The sequence below is a fragment of the Oncorhynchus mykiss genome, chromosome 13 (assembly GCF_013265735.2).
Source record: "Oncorhynchus mykiss isolate Arlee chromosome 13, USDA_OmykA_1.1, whole genome shotgun sequence".
In the NCBI taxonomy this organism is placed as follows: Eukaryota; Metazoa; Chordata; class Actinopteri; order Salmoniformes; family Salmonidae; genus Oncorhynchus; species Oncorhynchus mykiss.
The window spans coordinates 41,738,409-41,759,171 of record NC_048577.1 but is presented as its reverse complement, the minus strand read 5'-3'; the positions used below and the strand labels follow the sequence as shown (position 1 = coordinate 41,759,171).

The window sequence follows — 20,763 nt, the reverse complement described above, 5'->3', positions numbered from 1 at the left end:
CTTGCCTAGCTAAATAAAGGTAAAAAGGTGATCCTAATGGTTTGTACACTCAGTGTATGTGGACAGATTGGAACTATATAAGAGCAGAATTTCAGTCTCGCTTTATACTGTCTTCAACTTAACTCTTCGAACGCTCACTCAGTATTGACCCTAGAAATTAGATGAGGTGACTGAATGCTGCAAAGCAGTGAGTGCCACATGGTTTACTGGTTGATGTCCCTTTCCATTCAATCAACAGTGGACTGACTCATCAATTCCTCATATTAATAAATTGAAGAAAAAACAGCTAACACTATCAAGGTTAGGACCCATATTCAGCCTGTAGATATTTAGAGTAATAGTAAGTAGCCTATAGAGCATGACAGAAATACCCCCCTACAGAACAAGAACATCATGGTCTGGGCTAATGCATAATCACAATCTATACCTGAGCTATTTTGTATCTGAGGGTCAAACACAGTGTATGTCAGAGGTCATTGACAGACACTGTGGTCTATGTCATTTTCATATACAAATGTACAGTATATCGACAAGATAAGTCAACTGGAGGAAGGTCATGTTTTCAAAAATGGAATGTGTGCTCAAATAATACCAGGCTATTGCCAGTGACCAAAATGCATTTTGATAGAAATGAATGCTTACTCTGAATCACTGTAATTTACACCACATGTATAATACATTTATTAAAACTGTTACAGTTAATAGCTATTAATGCATATAAAATCCTATTTAAACAGAGCAAAGCCTCAATCCAAATCTAAACAACAAATGGAGCCATCACGACCATAAAAATGGCAAATTACCTGTTTAAAGTTTGTTTGGTTAATCTCAGGCTCAATGTAGAGCAGACTATCCTTCAAAGATATCATTTAGAAGTTATAGACTTCAGTTTTCCCTTAATCCAGTTTTAAAGTACAGTATTCACCTCACTATTCCACACTCTACACTCACGCACTCCATGCCATGTCAGGTACTCTACAGTACAAGTAAAGCCACTGCCTAGCAGCAGCAAGTCTTGGGAGTGGTTGCAATGTTCCTCAGTTTAACCCTCTCTTGCCTGCATAGATTGCGAGTGCACATAATGCACAGAATGCAGCCAACACAACACTGATACCTTGCATAACTAAATAGGAACATTTTAGAAGAGTACGCATGCGTGTAATTGAGAAACACTGAAGGGAGTATCTTTACTCAAATCGCCTGTTTACATTTAGCTAATTAAATAATTATGCCAGGAGAGCATTTCAGGATTCAGGAGCTCTGCAAACAGTTCTGCTCAAAAACTTGAGTGTGTGTGTGTGTGTCAGTGTTTGTGTGCAGACTGGCGTGGCGTGGGGGCTAGCCTATTGGAGTGGAGTATGGAAACGTGCGTTTGTTTCCAGTTGTTTGGGGTGAGGCTTGCAGCCCTACAGTACAGGAAAGAATGACTGGTTCACACACAGCAACGTGAACATTTTCTGCCAGTCAGCAATACCTGTCATGCCAACCATTTGTTTGGAGTCAAAGTGGATAATGGCAGTAGTGTGACTTTTTGTAATCTCTCTAGGATAGGCCTGCTGTCACAGAAGGAGAAGAGATATCACACCTTTACATCAGATTATGTTCCTGGCTGCGTGTATCCAAGCAGGTTATGGTCAAGTATTAACTTTCTGCTTGTGACTCATTGTCAATGATTGATATCTACTAGCAATGGAAACCAAGATGGCCTTCCTCCCTTGTAGTTTGACCCCTTCTCCCTGGCTGGGGAAAACCTTGTCATGCCCGTCATCATAATATTATCACACTTACAATTACATCAAGCCTTTTGACACTGCATAAACAGGAACAAGGAAGTCAAAGACAATTTGAGATGTACATACTGTACCCAATGTGTCATTTATGATAATGTAATTGCGTAGAATGTGCCAGAATATTTGAGAAATTACAACTGATTGACACTTTACAGTTTAAAATGAACTACAACTGATTGACACTTGAAGGTTTAAAATGTACTACTGTAAAACCACTGTAGTGGAATAGAGATACACTGAGTGTACAATATATTAGGAACACCTGCTCTTTCCATGACACAGACTGACCAGGTGAATCCAGGTGAAAGCTAGGATCCATTATTGACGTCACTTGTTAAATCCACTTCAATCGGTGTAGATGAAGGGGAGGAGATAGGTTAAAGAATGATGTTTAAGCCTTGAGACAATTGAGACATGGATTGTGTATGTGTGCCATTCAGAGGGTGAATGGGCAAGACAAAAGATTGAAGTGCCTTTGAAAGGGTTTTATGGTAGTAGGTGCCAGGAGAACCGGTTTGAGTGTGTCAAGAACTGCACCGCTGCTGGGTTTTTCACGCACAACATTTTCCCATGTTTATCCAGAATGGTCCACCGCCCAAAGGACATCCAGCCAACTTGACACAACTGTGGGACACATTGGAGTCAACAAATCTGTCGTTCTGCCCCTGAACAAGGCAGTTAACCCACTGTTCCTCGGTAGGCCATCATTGTAAATAAGAATTTGTTCTTAACTGACTTGCCTAGCTAAATAAAGGTAAAAAGGTGATCCTAATGGTTTGTACACTCAGTGTATGTGGACAGATTGGAACTATATAAGAGCAGAATTTCAGTCTCGCTTTATACTGTCTTCAACTTAACTCTTCGAACGCTCACTCAGTATTGACCCTAGAAATTAGATGAGGTGACTGAATGCTGCAAAGCAGTGAGTGCCACATGGTTTACTGGTTGATGTCCCTTTCCATTCAATCAACAGTGGACTGACTCATCAATTCCTCATATTAATAAATTGAAGAAAAAACAGCTAACACTATCAAGGTTAGGACCCATATTCAGCCTGTAGATATTTAGAGTAATAGTAAGTAGCCTATAGAGCATGACAGAAATACCCCCCTACAGAACAAGAACATCATGGTCTGGGCTAATGCATAATCACAATCTATACCTGAGCTATTTTGTATCTGAGGGTCAAACACGGTGTATGTCAGAGGTCATTGACAGACACTGTGGTCTATGTCATTTTCATATACAAATGTACAGTATATTGACAAGATAAGTCAACTGGAGGAAGGTCATGTTTTCAAAAATGGAATGTGTGCTCAAATAATACCAGGCTATTGCCAGTGACCAAAATGCATTTTGATAGAAATTAATGCTTACTCTGAATCACTGTAATTTACACCACATGTATAATACATTTATTAAAACTGTTACAGTTAGTAGCTATTAATGCATATAAAATCCTATTTAAACAGAGCAAAGCCTCAATCCAAATCTAAACAACAAATGGAGCCATCACGACCATAAAAATGGCAAATTACCTGTTTAAAGTTTGTTTGGTTAATTTCAGGCTCAATGTAGAGCAGACTATCCTTCAAAGACGTCATTTAGAAGTTATAGACTTCAGTTTTCCCTTAATCCAGTTTTAAAGTACAGTATTCACCTCACTATTCCACACTCTACACTCACGCACTCCATGCCATGTCAGGTACTCTACAGTACAAGTAAAGCCACTGCCTAGCAGCAGCAAGTCTTGGGAGTGGTTGCAATGTTCCTCAGTTTAACCCTCTCTTGCCTGCATAGATCGCGAGTGCACATAATGCACAGAATGCAGCCAACACAACACTGATACCTTGCATAACTAAATAGGAACATTTTAGAAGAGTACGCATGCGTGTAATTGAGAAACACTGAAGGGAGTATCTTTACTCAAATCGCCTGTTTACATTTAGCTGATTAAATAATTATGCCAGGAGAGCATTTCAGGATTCAGGAGCTCTGCAAACAGTTCTGCTCAAAAACTTGAGTGTGTGTGTGTGTGTCAGTGTTTGTGTGCAGACTGGCGTGGCGTGGGGGCTAGCCTATTGGAGTGGAGTATGGAAACGTGCGTTTGTTTCCAGTTGTTTGGGGTGAGGCTTGCAGCCCTACAGTACAGGAAAGGGCTCCTCCTTTGTTTGTAAACACACAGCACAGCGGCCCAGGGGTGCTGCTAACTGGGTACTATGGCTGGGTGGGTGTACCTACTTTCTACCAGCATGTCACATGTGCAACTTTACTCCACACACAGAGACGTGTACAAAGCTCTCCCTCGCCCTCCATTTTGTCAATCTGACCATAATTCTATCCTCCTGTTTCCTGCTTACAAGCAAAACTCAAGCAGGAAGTACCAGTGACTCGCTCAGTACGGAAGTGGTCAGATGACGCGAATTCTGAACTACAGAACTGATTTGCTAGCACAGACTGGAATATGTTCCGGGATTCATCCGATGGCATTGAGGAATATACAACATCATTCACAAGCTTCATCAATAAGTGCATCAACGACATTATCCTCACAGTGGCCGTACGTACATATCCCAACCAGAAGCCATGGATTATAGGCTACATCTGCACTGAGCTAAAGGCTAGAGCTGCCACTTTCAAGGAGCGAGACACTAATCTGGACATTTATTTGAAACCCGTTATGCCCTCCGACCAGTGGTGTAAAGTATTTAAGTAAAAATAAAAAAGTACTACTTAAGTTACTTTTTGGGGTACTTGTACTATACTTTACTATTTATATATTTATATTTTTAACTACTTTAATTTTACTTCACTACATTCCTAAAGAAAATAATGTACTTTTTACACCATACATTTCCCTCGCACCAAAAAGTACTTTTTACATTTTGAATGATTAGCAGGGCAGGACAATAGTCCAATTAACGCATTTATCAAGAGAACATCACTGGTCTTCCTTACTACCTCTGAGCTAGCAGACTCACTAAACACACCTTTTGTTTGAAAATGATGTCAGAGTGTTGGTGTGTGCCCCTGGCTATCCATAAATACATTTGCTTAACATAAGCAATTTGAATTGATTTATACTTTTACTTTTAATTTTGATACTTAAGTATATTTTTGCAACTACATTTACTTTTGATACTTAAATATATTTAAAATACTTTAGACTTTTACTCAAGTAGTATTTTACTGGGTGACTTTAACTTGAGTCATTTTCTATTAAGGTATCTTTACTTTTACTCAAATATAACAATTGAGTACTTTTTCCATCACTGCCTCCGACGAACAGTCAATACAGGACTAAGATTGAATCCTACTACACTGGCTCTGATGCTTGTCGTATGTGGCAGGGCTTGCAAACTATTACGGATTACAAAGGGCTACCCAACCGCTAGATGCCCAGTGATGCAAGCCTACCAGACGAGCTTAATGCCTTCTATGCTCACTCTGAGGCAAGCAAACCTGAACCATGCATTAGAGCACCAGATGTTCCGGATGACTGTGTGATCACACTCTCCTTAGCTGATGTGAGTAAGACCTTTAAACAGGTCAATATTCATAAGGCCGCAGTGCCAGATGGATTACCAGGATGCGTACTCAACGTATGCGCTGACCAAATGGCAAGTGTCTTCACTGACATTTTCAACCTCTCCCTGACCGAGTCTGTAATACCTACATGTTTCAAGCAGACCACCATAGTCCCTGTGCCCAAGAATGCCAAGGTAACCTGTCTAAATGACTACCGCCCCGTAGCACTCAGGTATGTAGGCATGAAGTGCTTTGAAAGGCTGGTCATGGCTCATATCAACTCCATCATCCCAGAAACCCTAGAACCAGCACAATTCGCACACTGCCCCAACAGATCCACAAATTACGCAATCTCTATTGCACTCCACATTACCCTTTCCCACCTGGACAAAATAAACATCTACATGAGAATGCTGTTCAGCATTCATCTCCATAGTGCCCTCAAAGCTCATCACTAAGCTAAGTACCCTCAGACTATACACCTCCCTCTGCAACTGGATCTGGGCGTTCCTGACGGACTGCCCCCCAGTGGTAAGGGTAGGCAACAACACATCTGCCACGTTGATCCTCAACACAGGGGCCCCTCAGGGATGCATGCTTAGTCCACTCCTTTACTCCCTGTTCACCCACGGCTTTGTGGACACGCACGACTCCAACACATTAAGTTTGTCAATGACGCAATGGTGGTAGGCCCGATCACCGACAATGATGAGACAGCCTATAGGGAAGGGATCACAGACCTGGCAGTGCGGTGCTGGAACTACAACAACCTCTACCTCAACAGAAAGACAAATGAGCTGATCGTGGACTATAGGAAAAGGGGGGCCCATTCACATTAACAGAGTTGTAGTGGAGCGGGTCGAGTGCTTCAAGTTCCTTGGTGTCCACATCACCAACAAACTATCATGGTCCAAACACACCAAGACAGTTGTGAAAAGCGCACAACAATGCCTATTCCCCCTCAGGAGACTGAAAAGATTTGGCATGGGTCCTCAGATCCTCAAAACATTCTACAGGTGCACCCTCGAGAGCATCCTAACTGGTTACATCACTGCTTGGTGTGGCAACTGCTCGGCATCTGACCGCAAGACGCTACAGAGGGTAGTGTGTAAGGCTCAGTACATCACTGGGGCCAATGTTCCTGCCATCCAGGATCTCTATACCAGGCGATATCAGAGGAAGGCGTGATATCAGAGGAAGGCCCTAAAAATGTTCAAAGACTCCAGCCACCCAAGTCATAGACTGTTCTCTCTGCTATCACACGACAAGCGGTACCGGAGTGCCAAATCTAGGTCCAAAAGGCTCCTTAACAGCTTCTACCCCAAGCCATACGACTGCTAGACAGTTAATCAAATGGCCACCTGGAATATTTGCATTGACCCCTTGTCATGCTGCTGCTACTAGTTGTTTATTATCTATGCATGGTCACTTTACCCCTACCTACATGTACATATTACCTCAATTAGCTCGACTAACCTGTACTGGTTGACTTGACTCTGTACTGGTACTCCCTGTATATAGCCTCGCTATTGTTATTGTATTGTGTTACTTTTATTTGTTGTTTTTTGGGGGGGGCTTTGTTGAATTTTTATCCCCTTTTCTCCCCAATTTCGTGGTATCCAATTGTTACTATCTTGTCTCATCGCTACATCTCCCGTACGGGCTCGGGTGAGACGAACGTCGAAAGCCATGCGTCCTCCGAAACACAACCCAACCAAGCAGCGCTGCTTCTTTAACACAGCGCACATTCAACCCGGAAGCCAGCCGCACCAATGTGTCAGAGGAAACACAGTGCACCTGGCAACCTGGTTAGCGTGCACTGCGCCCGGCCCGCCACAGGAGTCTCTGGTGCGCGATGGGACAAGGATATCCCTACTGGCCAAACCATCCCTAACCCGGACGACGCTAGGCCAATTGTGCGTCGTCCCACGGACCTCCCGGTCGCGGCCGGCTGTGACAGAGCCTGGGCGCAAACCCAGAGTCTCTGGTGGCACAGCTAGCACTGCAATGCAGTGCCCTAGACCACTGTGCCACCCGGGAGGCCTTATTTGTTTAGTTTTAACAAATATTTCCTTACTTACTTTAAAATTTTAAAATAAAGGGCTTGTAAGTAAGCATGGAAAGGTCTACACTTGTTGAATTCAGCACATGTGACAAATACAATTTGATATGTATCAGAAACAGAGAAGAGTGCGTTTATTGCATAAGAGCTATAGAAAATGTTATAGTACTGTCAGTGAGACATGCTCAGATGATCGAAAGCTCATTGAGTCATACTGCATGTTACATCCTGTCAAATATGTATGTTGCTGATTATACCTCAACCACAAAGCATCTAGCAGTTATTTATTCTCACGATGTTGCAGTCAGACACAGGCTACATTTAGAATGACTTAGCTATTAAGGCTAGAAAAAAAGTTCACCCTCTCATGACTGTCTACACTTGAAGAGTTTATTTCCAAAATGCTATATCCACCAATATTTCACATTTGGGTTTTTTCATCAGAAGTGGTTGCTTATGGGTACCTTCATGTGTTTGTAAAATATTACTGTTCTCAGATTTTTTATTAATAGATTTTAGATGTGTATGAAAATGTTTTTTTTTGCTAAACGTTATACAGTATATCCATTCTTTAGCCGGAATGGGATGTTCGTATCCTGTTTATTTGACTGTGATATGTGGTTGTCTCACCTAGCAATCTTAAGATGAATGCACTTACTGCAAGTCGCTCTGGATAAGCAATGACGAAACAATGTTTGTATATATTGATGTCACAAATCTATCATTTGTACATTTCTTTATACAAAATGTAGTTATTTGTTATATTTAAATGTGTAAAACCTAGCAGTACTAATATATCTGGGAGTGAGGCGGATAAATAATATTTAGCAAATATGATTATTTGTCTCTCTGAAATGAAACCATCAAGCGATAGATTTGAAACAAATACATGTCTGTCATTGAACAACCCCATGCCATGATTAGATAGTGAAAAAACACACCAATCTCTTTCATTTAATTTACCAACATGTCTGAAAATTGATATATAGCGTAAGGTTTTTAACTCATACAGCTTGGGTGGTTTACAATAGTGCATTATCAGGTTATGGGGTGCATACCTTGATATATTTGGATACAGTCGTTATAAATGATGAATGGATTCTTCCTTATGTAGCTGCATACAGAAGTTGACCAACTCATTGGCTGTCACCTTCTAAATATAATGTCCACTACTCCAAATGTAATTGAATGATTCCATGCTTCTCAGCCATGATAAATGATAGTTTAATGTCACCTACAGTTCGGCTTCCAAATAACAAACATTATTGTTTTCCTGTGCTGTAAGTAGACCAAGTCACTTGACAAAAGGCCACAGAATCAAAAGCCGAAACCTAGGAATCACACAGTGTTTATTTTGTGTCAAACGCAAAGAGGTGAACAGACACAGAATGTGGCTGAAATCCAACCGATTGTTATGGTGCAAACATGCATGGAGTCCTTTTTAGTGAGCGGCCATGTTTTAAATACACTTCAGTTTGTTTCTTACTGGAACTCGGGCTTCTGTGTACCTGCTTAAACATAACAGAAATCAAACTGCGCAGGTGAGAATGAAGCAAATACCTCTAAAATAGTGGAGGCTGCTGAGGGGAGGACGGCTCATAATAAGGGCCAGAATGGAGTGAATAGAATGGTATCAAACACATGGATTTCATGTGTTTAATACCATTCCATGAACTCCATTCCAGACATTATTAGGAGCCGTCCTCTCCTCAGCAGCCTCCACTGCAGTCTAAAAGTAGTACTATGTTGACTAAAATGTAAACCAAGGTTACTAATCTTTGTGCCGGTTCAGATATTCCCCAGCAGTCTATAGGCATGTGGTGACTTGTCTTAGTTCTGCTCAAAATGTGTTAAGTGACAACAAGTTTTCTAACAAGAAGTGTCAAAAGTTGAGTAGTCAATAAAAAGATAAGATATTGAATACATAGGATGGTTACATGTGAATTACTTTACACAGATAGTAGGCAAGACAAAGAGCGTTACACACATTCAATGGTTAACTTAACACTGGTGAGAATTTAAAACAGGCAGGCAATAATGACTCGAAAGTCAAACATTAAACTACTTTTTACTATATTTAAACTACATTAGTACAGCATGAACTTTGAACTTACCCTGGCTCTATCTATCGCATTCTCAGTGTCATCAGATCACGAACTTCTGACATAAATGCCTGAGTATGTCAGAAGTATATGAGTCTAGAGTATGTCTAGATTCTGAAGTACTATTTTCACAAGCATATATTCAACATGAAAAATATTAATATGATTATCTCCAAAATACCCTTTTTATTTAGCTTATTTTTATTTTAAAAAATTGGAACAATATACTCTTTAAACACGTCCAATTTCCAGAGTGGCTCTCTGCTACTTTTAATGATATGACCCATTTTATACATAGACATTGACAATATAGGTCATTAACCAACCACAGCAGAGGGCATTCCCTTTGAATCTGTTAACCATCCACTGTGTTGGTGGTGCTCATAAAAATGTATCATAACTTCAGAATTAGCAGAGTCCACTCTGGAAATGTGATGTCCTTGTAGAATATATGTCCTTAAATTGACTAAATCAAAAAGGGTAGTTTTGAGATATTAATATTTTTAATGTTGAATAAATTAATGTGCACATTTTTTTTTTCAGAATCAAGACATACTCCATATGTTAGAGCACACTATAAAGGAGGATAATGGCGCCAAGATGTTGTCTGTATCATGTGCAGTTCACAGATCATAGGGTCTTACAGGAGGCATTTATTGGTCTAAAAAGGGCCTAAAATGGCCACTTTCATCATGATTTTCTCAAAACAAAATGTTTGTTATACAAATGTAAAAGCATGTCAAACATCCTTCCTCTGAAGTTTCTATACGAGATCTGCCAAAACGATCTCTTTGCAAGATTACACCCGCTGGCGTGGAATCGCCCACTGAACAACCCTGATCTAGATCCTCCCTAATCCCTCTCGTCTCTCCTACAATTTTCCTATTATCTGACCTAAAACATGTTCATGCACTTTTTACAGCTCTTTAAATCACTGTGAATGTGAGTGGTATAACCAGAGAACTTTTACATGTTCATATGTTTGAAAAGTTGAAAAGCATCCTGGATTGATTCCCCTCTTCCCCTGGAGTTAAACTCACCACTTCCTGCCGCCACGGCTCAAAAAAGCATATTCTCCGTTGACGTCACCTCAGCAGTGCCGCCCTGTAACTGACCCTCTTTTCCTTTGTCTTCCATTTTTTCCTCTGGCCTCCCTATTTCATTATCTCTGTGGCCAAAGCATTAAACGGACTGTCCACAACCTCACGACTAACGCTAGCATATAGAACCTCATGTGTTTCTCCAGACGATTGTGTGTGATGTCACTGGTTAGCAGTGGTCATGCTGATCACCATTGTATTCCTGCTCTTTTTCTTTTGAACACACTTCCTTCACCACTATTGGTAATTGAGGAGTCACAGATTCAAGACTGAACTATAGATATAGTCTCCTGAGAAGTTGAACTTGTTCAAAGAATCAGTTGACTGCAACTTTCAGTGAAAAAGTCAAGTTACCAGAAAAGAAATGCGGTAAACAAATCTCTTCCTGAAGTTTTAACTTGAATATTTCATTGCTTCGTGAACAACAGGTTTAGACTAACAGTGAAATGCTTACTTACGGGCCCTTCCCAACAACGCAGAGAGAAAGAAAATAGAGAAATAATAGAAAAGTAAAACACTTAATAAGAAAAGTAATAATAAATATATAATGAGTAACAATAACTTGCCTATATACACCAGGTGCCAGTACCGAGCTGTCGGGAGCTTCATGAAATGGGTGTCCATGGCCAAGAAGCCTAAGATCAACATGCGCAATGCCAACCATCGGCTGGAGTGGTGTAAAGGTTGCCGCCAATGGACTCTGGAGGAGTGGAAACGCGTTCTCTGGAGTGATGAATCATGTTTCACCATCTGGCAGTCTAAAGGACAAATCTGGGTTTGGTGGATGCCAGGAAAACGCTACCTTCCCCAATGCATAGTGCCAACTGTAAAGTTGGTGGAAGAGGAATAATGGTCTGGGGCTAGGCCCCTTAGCTCCAGTGAAGGGAAAACTTAACGATACAGCATACAATGACATTCTAGATGGTTCAGTGCTTCCAACTTTGTGGCAACAGTTTGGGGGAGGCCCGTTCCTGTTTCAGCATGAACATTCCCCCTTGCACAAAGCGAGGTCCATACAGAAATGGCGTGTCGAGATCAGTGTGGGAGAACTTGACTGGCCTACACAGAGCCCTGACCTCAACCCCATCAAACACTTTTGGGATGTATTGGAACAATACAATACAACAATTAGGTGAGCCAGGCCTAATCAGTGCCCGACCACACTAATGCTCTTGTGGCTGAATGGAAACAAGTCCCTGCATCAATATTCCATCATCATCTAGTGAAAAGCGTTACCAGAAGAGTGGAGGCTGTTATGGCAGCAAAAGGGGGACCAACCACATATTATTGCCCATCATTTTGGAATGAGTTACCACATACTTTTGGTCATGTACTGTGTGTACATTTAACTAGGAATATTATGCCTGATAAAAACAGTAGTAGAAGCGCATGTGATGAGACAAGATCTTGTGTAAAAAGGGTCAATGCGGATAGTCCGGGTAGCTATTTGGTTAACTATTTAACAAACAATTTAGCAGTCTTATGGCTTGGGGGTGGAAGCTGAATATGTGGATGTTGCCAGGAACAACCTTGATTTCCTCAACAACATTTAGTTGAAGACAGTGCCTCCCTGTGGTATCTTAAGCAATGGAGGAAAGAAAATGTCCACCATCTGTGAACAGGTTCTTCTGCACCCTGCACACAGTGTTACCTGTCTGACTTGATATGCTATTCCAACTATTTGCTTGGTCTCTGTAATTGCTGTGCACAAAGTGAGACACCAGTGAGTATCTGTCTATCTGCCTGCCTTGCTGTATAGGTCAATGGACAACTCCCCCAACCTTCCTCCCATTCTTATTTCCTTGAGACAGATGGTACGGAGTAACTGCCACAAAAGGAGGTCAAATTGTTCCTTTTCATGTTTGTCCGTTGTCGTCTCACAATATGAAAACATGATCTCTTCTAAACAATGTATTCATAAAACAGCTGCATTTTACCAGACTAATCCAACATGTATCCTATAATAACTAGCCACTTCCGATGGAAGGGCCTCCCAGATATTAAACTTCATGGGATACTATTACTCCATGAACTGTAAAAGGCCCCGTAAAGGCCCCATGTAATGTAGGGCCTCACCTTTAATCATCCCTTCATAGGCGCATACATAGTGTGAGGGAAAGGCTGTGGCCCCAATGCAATCATATAGGCAAATCGCCCTGCAGGTTCACTACTTACAACTACTTTACAGATAATACTTTTACCTGTGTCTGTGTTGGAGATGGAGAAATGGGAGCGATAACAGGTGTAGGATCAGCCGCAGCAGCAGGACTCACTGTCGGGGCCTTCTCCACTATTATAGGGGACTCATCCAGCTTCAGGTCCAATATGGATTCATAAATATTTTCAGAGTCCTCCTTGGATTCGTCCTCAGGCTCCACACTAGATTTCTCCTTTTCTCCCTTTTCCAGCTCCAGAGGACATTCCGGCTCTTTCAGAGGTTCCTGATGGGGAATCCCGCCACCGGTGACCTCGGCATCAGGAATGAGGGGCCTCTCCACTGGGATGGCCTGGGAGGGTCGGTGGAGGGGGTCAGCTGGGCTGAAGCTGGGGGCTCGGGGGTTCAGGGAGAGAGGCTCCTCCACTGACAGGGAGGAGCCGAAGAGCACACCGGAACTCAGGCTTAATTGCTTCTTGTGTTTGGCACTATTGTTGGCTTGAGGCGAGGGCACTGTTAATGGAACCTCAAGGGCAACGTAGGAGTGAAGGCCCGGCATCGAGTCGTTCAGCCCGCCGCGCTTCAATGCCCCGGGAGACGGGTCGTGGAATTCTAAGGGTACGCCAAATGTGGACATGCGGTGCTCAGTCTTCTGGTGTCTCTTCGGGGAGCGGAGGCGGATAGTCACCTCATCTCCAGCCCTCGTTTCTGCCCGGTCTGGTACGTAGTGCTTTGGGACTGGCACTGGCACCGGCCCAGGAACCGGGACCAAATCGGGACTGGGTGGGTCAGCAAAGTCCAGCGGGGATGGGAACTCTGCGGGGAGCTCCTTGACGTATTTAGCAGGTATATAGAAGGGCCTAGCTTGTTCGTTCTTCCTCACGTGCCACCAGTGGTCGTTGGTCTTGGCCAGCAGGATGTAGCGTTCGTTGGGCTTGATGGACACCAAGGCCCCGTCGCGGCCCGTGTACTCGTACTCAAACTCTACCAGCACCAGCCCCATGTTGCACACCAAGGAGGACATTGTGGCAGCGTAGTGGCCGTGGCAGTGTCCGTTGTGGCCACCCACCCCCTCCCTTTCCCCAAGGACGGTCAAGGCTCCACTGCAGCCCTCCTAAAAGGGAACAAAAAAAATATATAAACTGGTTCACTACATTACTCATACTTTACAAAGGTATTGCATTACCTTACTGTTTTAAATGTATATACATATACATATTGCAGTACACATGATCTTGTCACTATCAAATGCTAGTATATAAGTATATCTGTACATGGGAATGTGTACATTAGGTCATTCCAGTTGAAGCACCAACACTACAAAATATGTGTTCAGCAAACACAGCAGATCTCTCGATGGCCACGACCCACACGCCCATTGTCAACAGATACTGTTTAACTTCAAAGATACCCAGCTGCCAAGTGGTCAAACACACACTACCAGTAGATATAATAGTCAACCCCCTATAGCTCTATATCATGACAGCACATAGATCCCTGCTTGTGACACATCTGGACATCTGTCAATCCAGCAAATGTGGAAATGACATGCTGTTCTCCATTTAGAAGTTCTTTAAGGAAGTCCTTTAAGGAAGTTGGTTGGAATGCATCTGATTTGGTTGATATGCATGTCCATTTTAGGGCTTAAAATGTACTGTTTTAAGCCCTAAAATGGACAAGTGTTATGTCATGAAAAAAGCTAAACATGTCATATGTTCCCTTTTAGCTTTCCTAAACGATTGTTCTGACTATACATGTCACCACATTGTGTTAGCCTGTTAAGCTAAACCCTAGGTATTATCTTGGGGAGCCAATGCAAGTATTCAGGTCTCTGGCAAGGTTACTCATCACACAAGCGTAGTCACCTCTTGTTGCACTGACTAACTAGTTTGGTAGAGTATGATGTTATTTGGTAGAGTATGATGTCACTTGGTAGAGGATGATATTTTCATGGTGTTGGTCATTGTAAATATTACAGATTTTCCCTGACTGGTGAAAAATCACAGCACCGGAAGCCTTTCCTAAGCTTTAAACATCCTATAAATACCTTCTGTCTCTCCTCTCCTCTGCGTGTTGTTTTGTCCCAGTCAATCATTTGGCTAACCCTTATTTTTAGGACTTTAATGAATATCTGCATTGCTTGATTTGCGAGTGTGACAGTTTAGTGGTAGTTCCTTCCTCTCTTTAGGGATGGGGCGTACACAAAGAGAGAAGCAGGAAAAAGTCGTGTTGTTCTCAGCAACATGCCAAAATATATCATAACACCAACCAGTCCGTGGCGGGCCAGACATCATGAAACAGGATGTGCTCGCGATGGAAGTCATTCCTCATCATAGATCTGGGAGCAGCATACCCTACACTAATACCTTAGTACTAACTGTAATCCTTAGGGCTCAAAACTGACCTTAGATCAGCTGAAAAGTCACATGCATGCACATACAATGCACACACACACACACACACACACACACATGTGCGTAAACAGACCTCACACACAATAGGAAAATGACATTTCCATTCTGACATCATAGCCTGTTTTGGTCTTGTCTAAGAGTAGCTTACTGTGACGTGTCAAAGTGAGAACAAGTTGACCTCTCTCCTCAAGGCCAATTTAGAGCAGTCAAAACATGTCGTAATAGAAACCAAGTGACCCCTCTTTCTCTCACATCTTGAGAATATCACACAGACACACACCCACACACATATATGTCTCTCTTATCTCGGACCACAACGCTAAACCACACACTGTCTACCACTCAAGGAAACACAACTCTATTTAACCTAAGGGAAAGGGTGGTATTTGCCTATTTCAACACTGAAAATGAAAATACATTGCACTTGTATGCTTTTTTATGTTATTATGTCAGTATTCTCAATTGCAGGTAGATTGAACAGCTTTCTTCATTATTACTAATGACTGATACTCTGCATACTGCTTGCCATTGTGTGCAGGCCCAAATACCAGTAGTCAAACATAATGAGTACTTTAACACTACATAGCATACAGCATGTTCTTGTAAAGGTGTCTCCTCTCAACAGATTTGTCTTACACACCAACTTCTCTTAGAACAACACAGTGCAGCTTGAGCAATTCCCATAGACCAGTAGAACAGCCCACAGAGCACGTCTGCCAATGCTACGACGTGTCTGGCTTGTATTTCTGGTCTAACCTGATTCTACTACATGATCAGAAGTGCTCACTACTTAGGTAATTAACCTGTGACGAAGGACTGACAATCAAAAATAACTCTGGGGGGAGAGGGGACAAGGCAGGGCTAGTCATGTGATATATCCTTTCTGTGTCTGTCGCTGCAGTGGGAAGAACGAGGGATGAGAGAATTTAGAGAAAGAGAAAATGAGAGAAAGAGGGTTTAGAGATAAAGAGAGAGAGGGGAGAAAGATCGAGAAGGGGAAAAGAGAAAAGAGAAGAAAATAATTGGCCGGATATTACCTTTATCCCTCTCTACTTTGTTTACACTGTAAACACTGGCCCCTTTCAGCTCCACCTCTGCATAGAACCTGTAGAGCCACTCCCATCATTCACTCCAACCTAACAACAAAACTGACTAACAGACTGGATGACATATTAGATGGGCCTCCAGTGCAATGCAATGCATTTCAATTGAATAACCTACACCATTCCATAGTCATTTTTAGGCTTTGGGGATGTTTTGTGGATTATCTGTTCAGAATCAGACCTACATCTGTAGCAGCCGAGCCATCCTCCCTATATCACTGACAACCTGCTCCAGCATGCCCGAATAGCAGAGTGGGTCCTCTGCAGAGGGCAGAACCACCACAGCCTGAGAGAGCAGAGGGTGGAGACGAAGAGAGCGGAACAGCCCAGCCTCCGCTTCTACACTGAACAGAGGGAGGGAGTTGTCCCACCGGAATGGCAATCCTGTGGTTTACCAAAGGAACAGAAACCCAAGAAGGGAGCGCCTAACCCAGCTCCAGAGATAAAGCCACACAAACTCTCAGTGCCAAGCTCACTGCTCATGTATCCATATCTCCTAACATGACATAACAAATAGGGCTTTGTGAAAATGCAGAGTTTCATAGGATTGAACTAGGGCGCTTCTAGTAGAGAAAAATAACCTGTTTGACGACTTGATAACATTTCAGAGACTCCCTCCCTCTGGGAAAGAACAGAAAGGGAGAAGAATGATCGATATGCTCAATGCAGTCATTCATCATGTCAGTGCAAGTCAGAAAAGAGTGCCCATCCCAGCAAACTTTTTTTGGGACTCAAAACGTTCCCAAAATGTTTATAAAATGTTTTCAGAACAGATTCTGTACATTGTTCTTGCCTTTCACTGTACCGTTTCAATCACACACATGCATATTTTTCTTACAATGCACAATGTTTTCATAACTTTATCAAGTGTGATTGTAGACTTTTTGTGTTCAGAAAGAGTCTGTTGTAGCATTAATGTCTGAACACTTTCTCAGAACTCAAAATAACAAATACAGTATCTAACACTCAACCAACATCCTTGCTGGGTTGGTATCGATGCTGTTGAGGAACACCCTCCAACTCAAAAAGGCTGATGAAAAGAGAGAACAATTGGAGGAGGCAGATCCCATTCAGTCTGTGTTTAAATACGGAAACCTCTCTTTTTCCTCTGGTTGGGCTCCCTTTGACCTCGCTCAGTGTCTCTGGTTCCTGGCCGGATGTCCAGGGTGGAAAAGAGTAAGGCTGCGCTGCTTAGCTTACCACTGCAAATATGAGACACCTCTGAACTGTGGCGCTCCACACTCACAGGCCTTGACACTAAACCTTGTTCCAAATTTAGAACTGCTCTCTATTCTCTGATTTTGTTAACCTTTCAAATAAGGCTATGCTGAGCTCAAGGCAGAGCAATGGCACATAATCTTGGAGCTTTAAGGATTCAGGAGAAAAGCAGTGATGGTGGTTAATGAGAATTTGTTCTCAACTAGCTTACCTGGTTAAATAAAAGTGAAATAAAAAAAATACAACCACATTAATCAGGTAGCCTAGTGGTTAGAGCGTTGGGCCAGTAACCGAAATGTGACAAGGTTAAAAAAAAAGTTGTTCTGACCCTGAACACGGCAGTTAACCCACTGTTCCCCTGAACACGGCAGTTAACCCACTGTTCCCCTGAACACGGCTGTTAACCCACTGTTCCCCTGAACACGGCAGTTAACCCACTGTTCCCCTGAACACGGCAGTTAACCCACTGTTCCCCTGAACACGGCAGTTAACCCACTGTTCCCCTGAACACGGCAGTTAACCCACTGTTCCCCTGAACACGGCTGTTAACCCACTGTTCCCCTGAACACGGCAGTTAACCCACTGTTCCCCTGAACACGGCAGTTAACCCACTGTTCCCCTGAACACGGCAGTTAACCCACTGTTCCTATGCCGTCATTGTAAATAAGAATTTGTTCTTAACTGACTTACCTAGTTAATTAAATAAATAAAAGTAGCCACATAACCAAGATGAACCAATGGTTCATTTCTGCCATTCAAAAATTCACCAAACACCTGAACAAGGTGATGTTGGTGTGTGTGTTTGTGAGACAGAGAAGTGTCTCAGTAGGAGGGAGGGTGGACTTGCTGGAATGTGTCCTGTACAGATGTAGGATATTTATTTGACCTATATTGTCGCAGAAAAGTAATCCTGCAGCAACAGGACTTGAAAGTATAGTCCATAATGTTGCTTGATCGGTGGTTATGGTATTAGCAGGCCAAAAGTAGGTTACATGAAAAGTCTAATACTGTTAAACAACCCTATGTGAGAGTGAGTGTTTTCAGTGATTGTATGTAAAGCTCATCTGCATTTCCTCCGGTGCAGGAACACTCTCAGCAACAAAAAAGGGATCTAATTAAGATCCTACACCTGTATGTGTATAACCGAGCCCGCGGCACTACCCTTTTTCCCTCCACACCCACCCCAACCAGGCAGGGGCAGGAATGTAGTGTGAGCGCTCCAGGGACACATGCACTCAATATGTTCCTGTTCTGTAAACACACCCAACAACACACTCAACAACACACTCAAAACAGAGAAAGAGAGGAATATAAAGGGCCACCCATACTATCTCTGAATGTATGGCTGTCATAAAAATCAAATGCTGAGATTAGCCACAGAAAGCGATGAAAAATTAAACCCGAAGGTGAAGGTTTAGATATGAATATGAATCATGACCACTGGGGTGTTGACCAAACACCACAAGATCATTCTCAGAGATCAACATGTGACACATTTGTAATTTTCCTGAGTGATTCGCATGTGACAGAATCACAACAACATCCATGGTGAACTTTCACCCTTTCACTAAGTTTGTAATTGGTCAAACACAGACGACAACAGCCAAACAGCAGTCACACACTGGGCATCTAAGGTTAAACATGTGTTGTTTTCATGCATTTGAATAAGAGCCCTCGCCCCTGACTTGTTAAAAAAAGGTCCCACTTCTCTACAGAACCCTCAAACAACATTTCTGCCATGGCAAAAAAAGCTAAGCATACACTTCTGAGTAACAAGGTATGATAAGGTACAACAATCACCACATAAATAAGTTGTCGATTAAAAGGTTTTTGCAGAAAATGTACCTGGAGCAAGAGGACAGCAGAACCATCCTATAGCCTGTGTTCCCAGCTCCCACGGTTTCTTCAGCAGAGTCCTGCTCTCACGAACAGGTTGCTCTGTTCTGTCTTTCACTCTTTTCTTCTCACTGATCCCCCCCTGCCCTCTCCTTCTTCTTCCTCTGCCCGGCCTCGACTCCCCTCCTCCGCTTTCTGTCTTTTCACCTGGGGCTGAAAGGTTCCAGCTCTGGTTGGAGGAGCTCTGGGCAGTGTGTGTGTGTGTGTGTGTGTGAGGGAGGGAGAGTCCTCTTTGCGTGTGTGCCGGTCGCAGCTTGCCTGCCTCTGCTGTCTGCATTCATTTCCTGTTCTAGCGCGCACATCCCCGCTTCAGAGAAGTGAGAGGCAGAGCGACAGGAAGAAAGAGTGAGACAGAGAGAGAGAGAGAGAGAGAGAGAGAGAGAGAGAGAGAGAGAGAGAGAGAGAGAGAGAGAAACAAACAAACAAACAAACAAAAACCATTGTAAACACAACCCATATTTATGTTAATTTATTTTCCCTTTTGTACTGTAACTATTTGCACATCGTTACAACACTGTATATAGACATAATATAACATTTGAAATGTCTTAATTATTATGGTGTAAGGATTACTGTTAATTTGTAGTGTTTAATTCACTTTTGTTTATTATCTACTTCACTTGCGTTGGCAATGTTAACATATGTTTCTCATACCAATAAAGCCCTTAAATTGAATTGAAATTGAATTTAATTGAGAGAGAGAAACAGAGAGAGAGATAGAGAGCACTAGGTGGGGGTCTATGTGAGGGCAGCTAGCCTCTCATTCACAGGTCTTTGAAAGATTCTGATTGAATAGATAGAGAAAGCCATATGACTGCAATGAGCTATTATCGACAACAGCATTTAAATGATTGAAAAATGGCAAAGTTGATTTGGTAAAAATGATTTGAGGATGTAGACAAAAGGGAGGTAGTTGTCTTAATAAAGTTGTAGATTGAGGGCTAAAAAGCATTAAACAACAGATTTTGTCTATCCAATAAGTTTTATAATGATACATAAATAATAATGAAATTCTGTGTGAGTTGGCAAAACAGAAATGCCCCTTTAAATGCCCTATTTTATCCTAGGTGAAACATTAATGTAGTGTGTGAGCCTAATAAAGTGATTTAGGTTATAAGTGAACACATAATGTTTTTATTTTAGAAAAATAGATTATTTCACAAAAGTAGTGCACTCAGCCTTTAATAGTCCCAAACAATTCCAGCAGTCATGGTTGTGTGACATCAGACTAGGCAGTGTAGTAAGACACATGACTAATGGACAAGGCACAACACACAGAGTCAGCAACTCTGGCTTGATGACTGGGATGCCCATCAAAAATAGAAACCTTGCAGATGGACCATGGAGCTAAACAATTATATAAGTAGTTTCCAGGGTGACATTAATTCATACCAA

General features: G+C 42.3%; 1 protein-coding gene across 7 annotated transcripts in view; it reads right to left on the bottom strand.

Moving 5' to 3' along the window:
* LOC110486394 (rho GTPase-activating protein 27) overlaps window positions 1–19,664 on the bottom strand; it is a 32,937-nt gene extending 13,273 nt beyond the window's left edge. For 3 of the 7 annotated variants that reach the window (XM_036941119.1, XM_036941122.1, XM_021557953.2), the window contains exons 1-2: window positions 19,318–19,663; window positions 12,784–13,851 (exon numbers count right to left, since the gene is read on the bottom strand). In XM_036941119.1, the coding sequence (XP_036797014.1) occupies window positions 12,784–13,761 (978 nt within the window). In that variant the 5' untranslated portion in view covers window positions 13,762–13,851; window positions 19,318–19,663. Of the gene's footprint in view, window positions 1–803; window positions 997–3,328; window positions 3,559–12,783; window positions 13,852–18,162; window positions 18,248–19,317 lie in introns of those variants that run through there. The other 4 variants (XM_036941121.1, XM_036941120.1, XM_036941124.1 and 1 more) reach the window with 4 other exon arrangements.
* Between the last annotated feature and the right edge of the window lie 1,099 nt (window positions 19,665–20,763).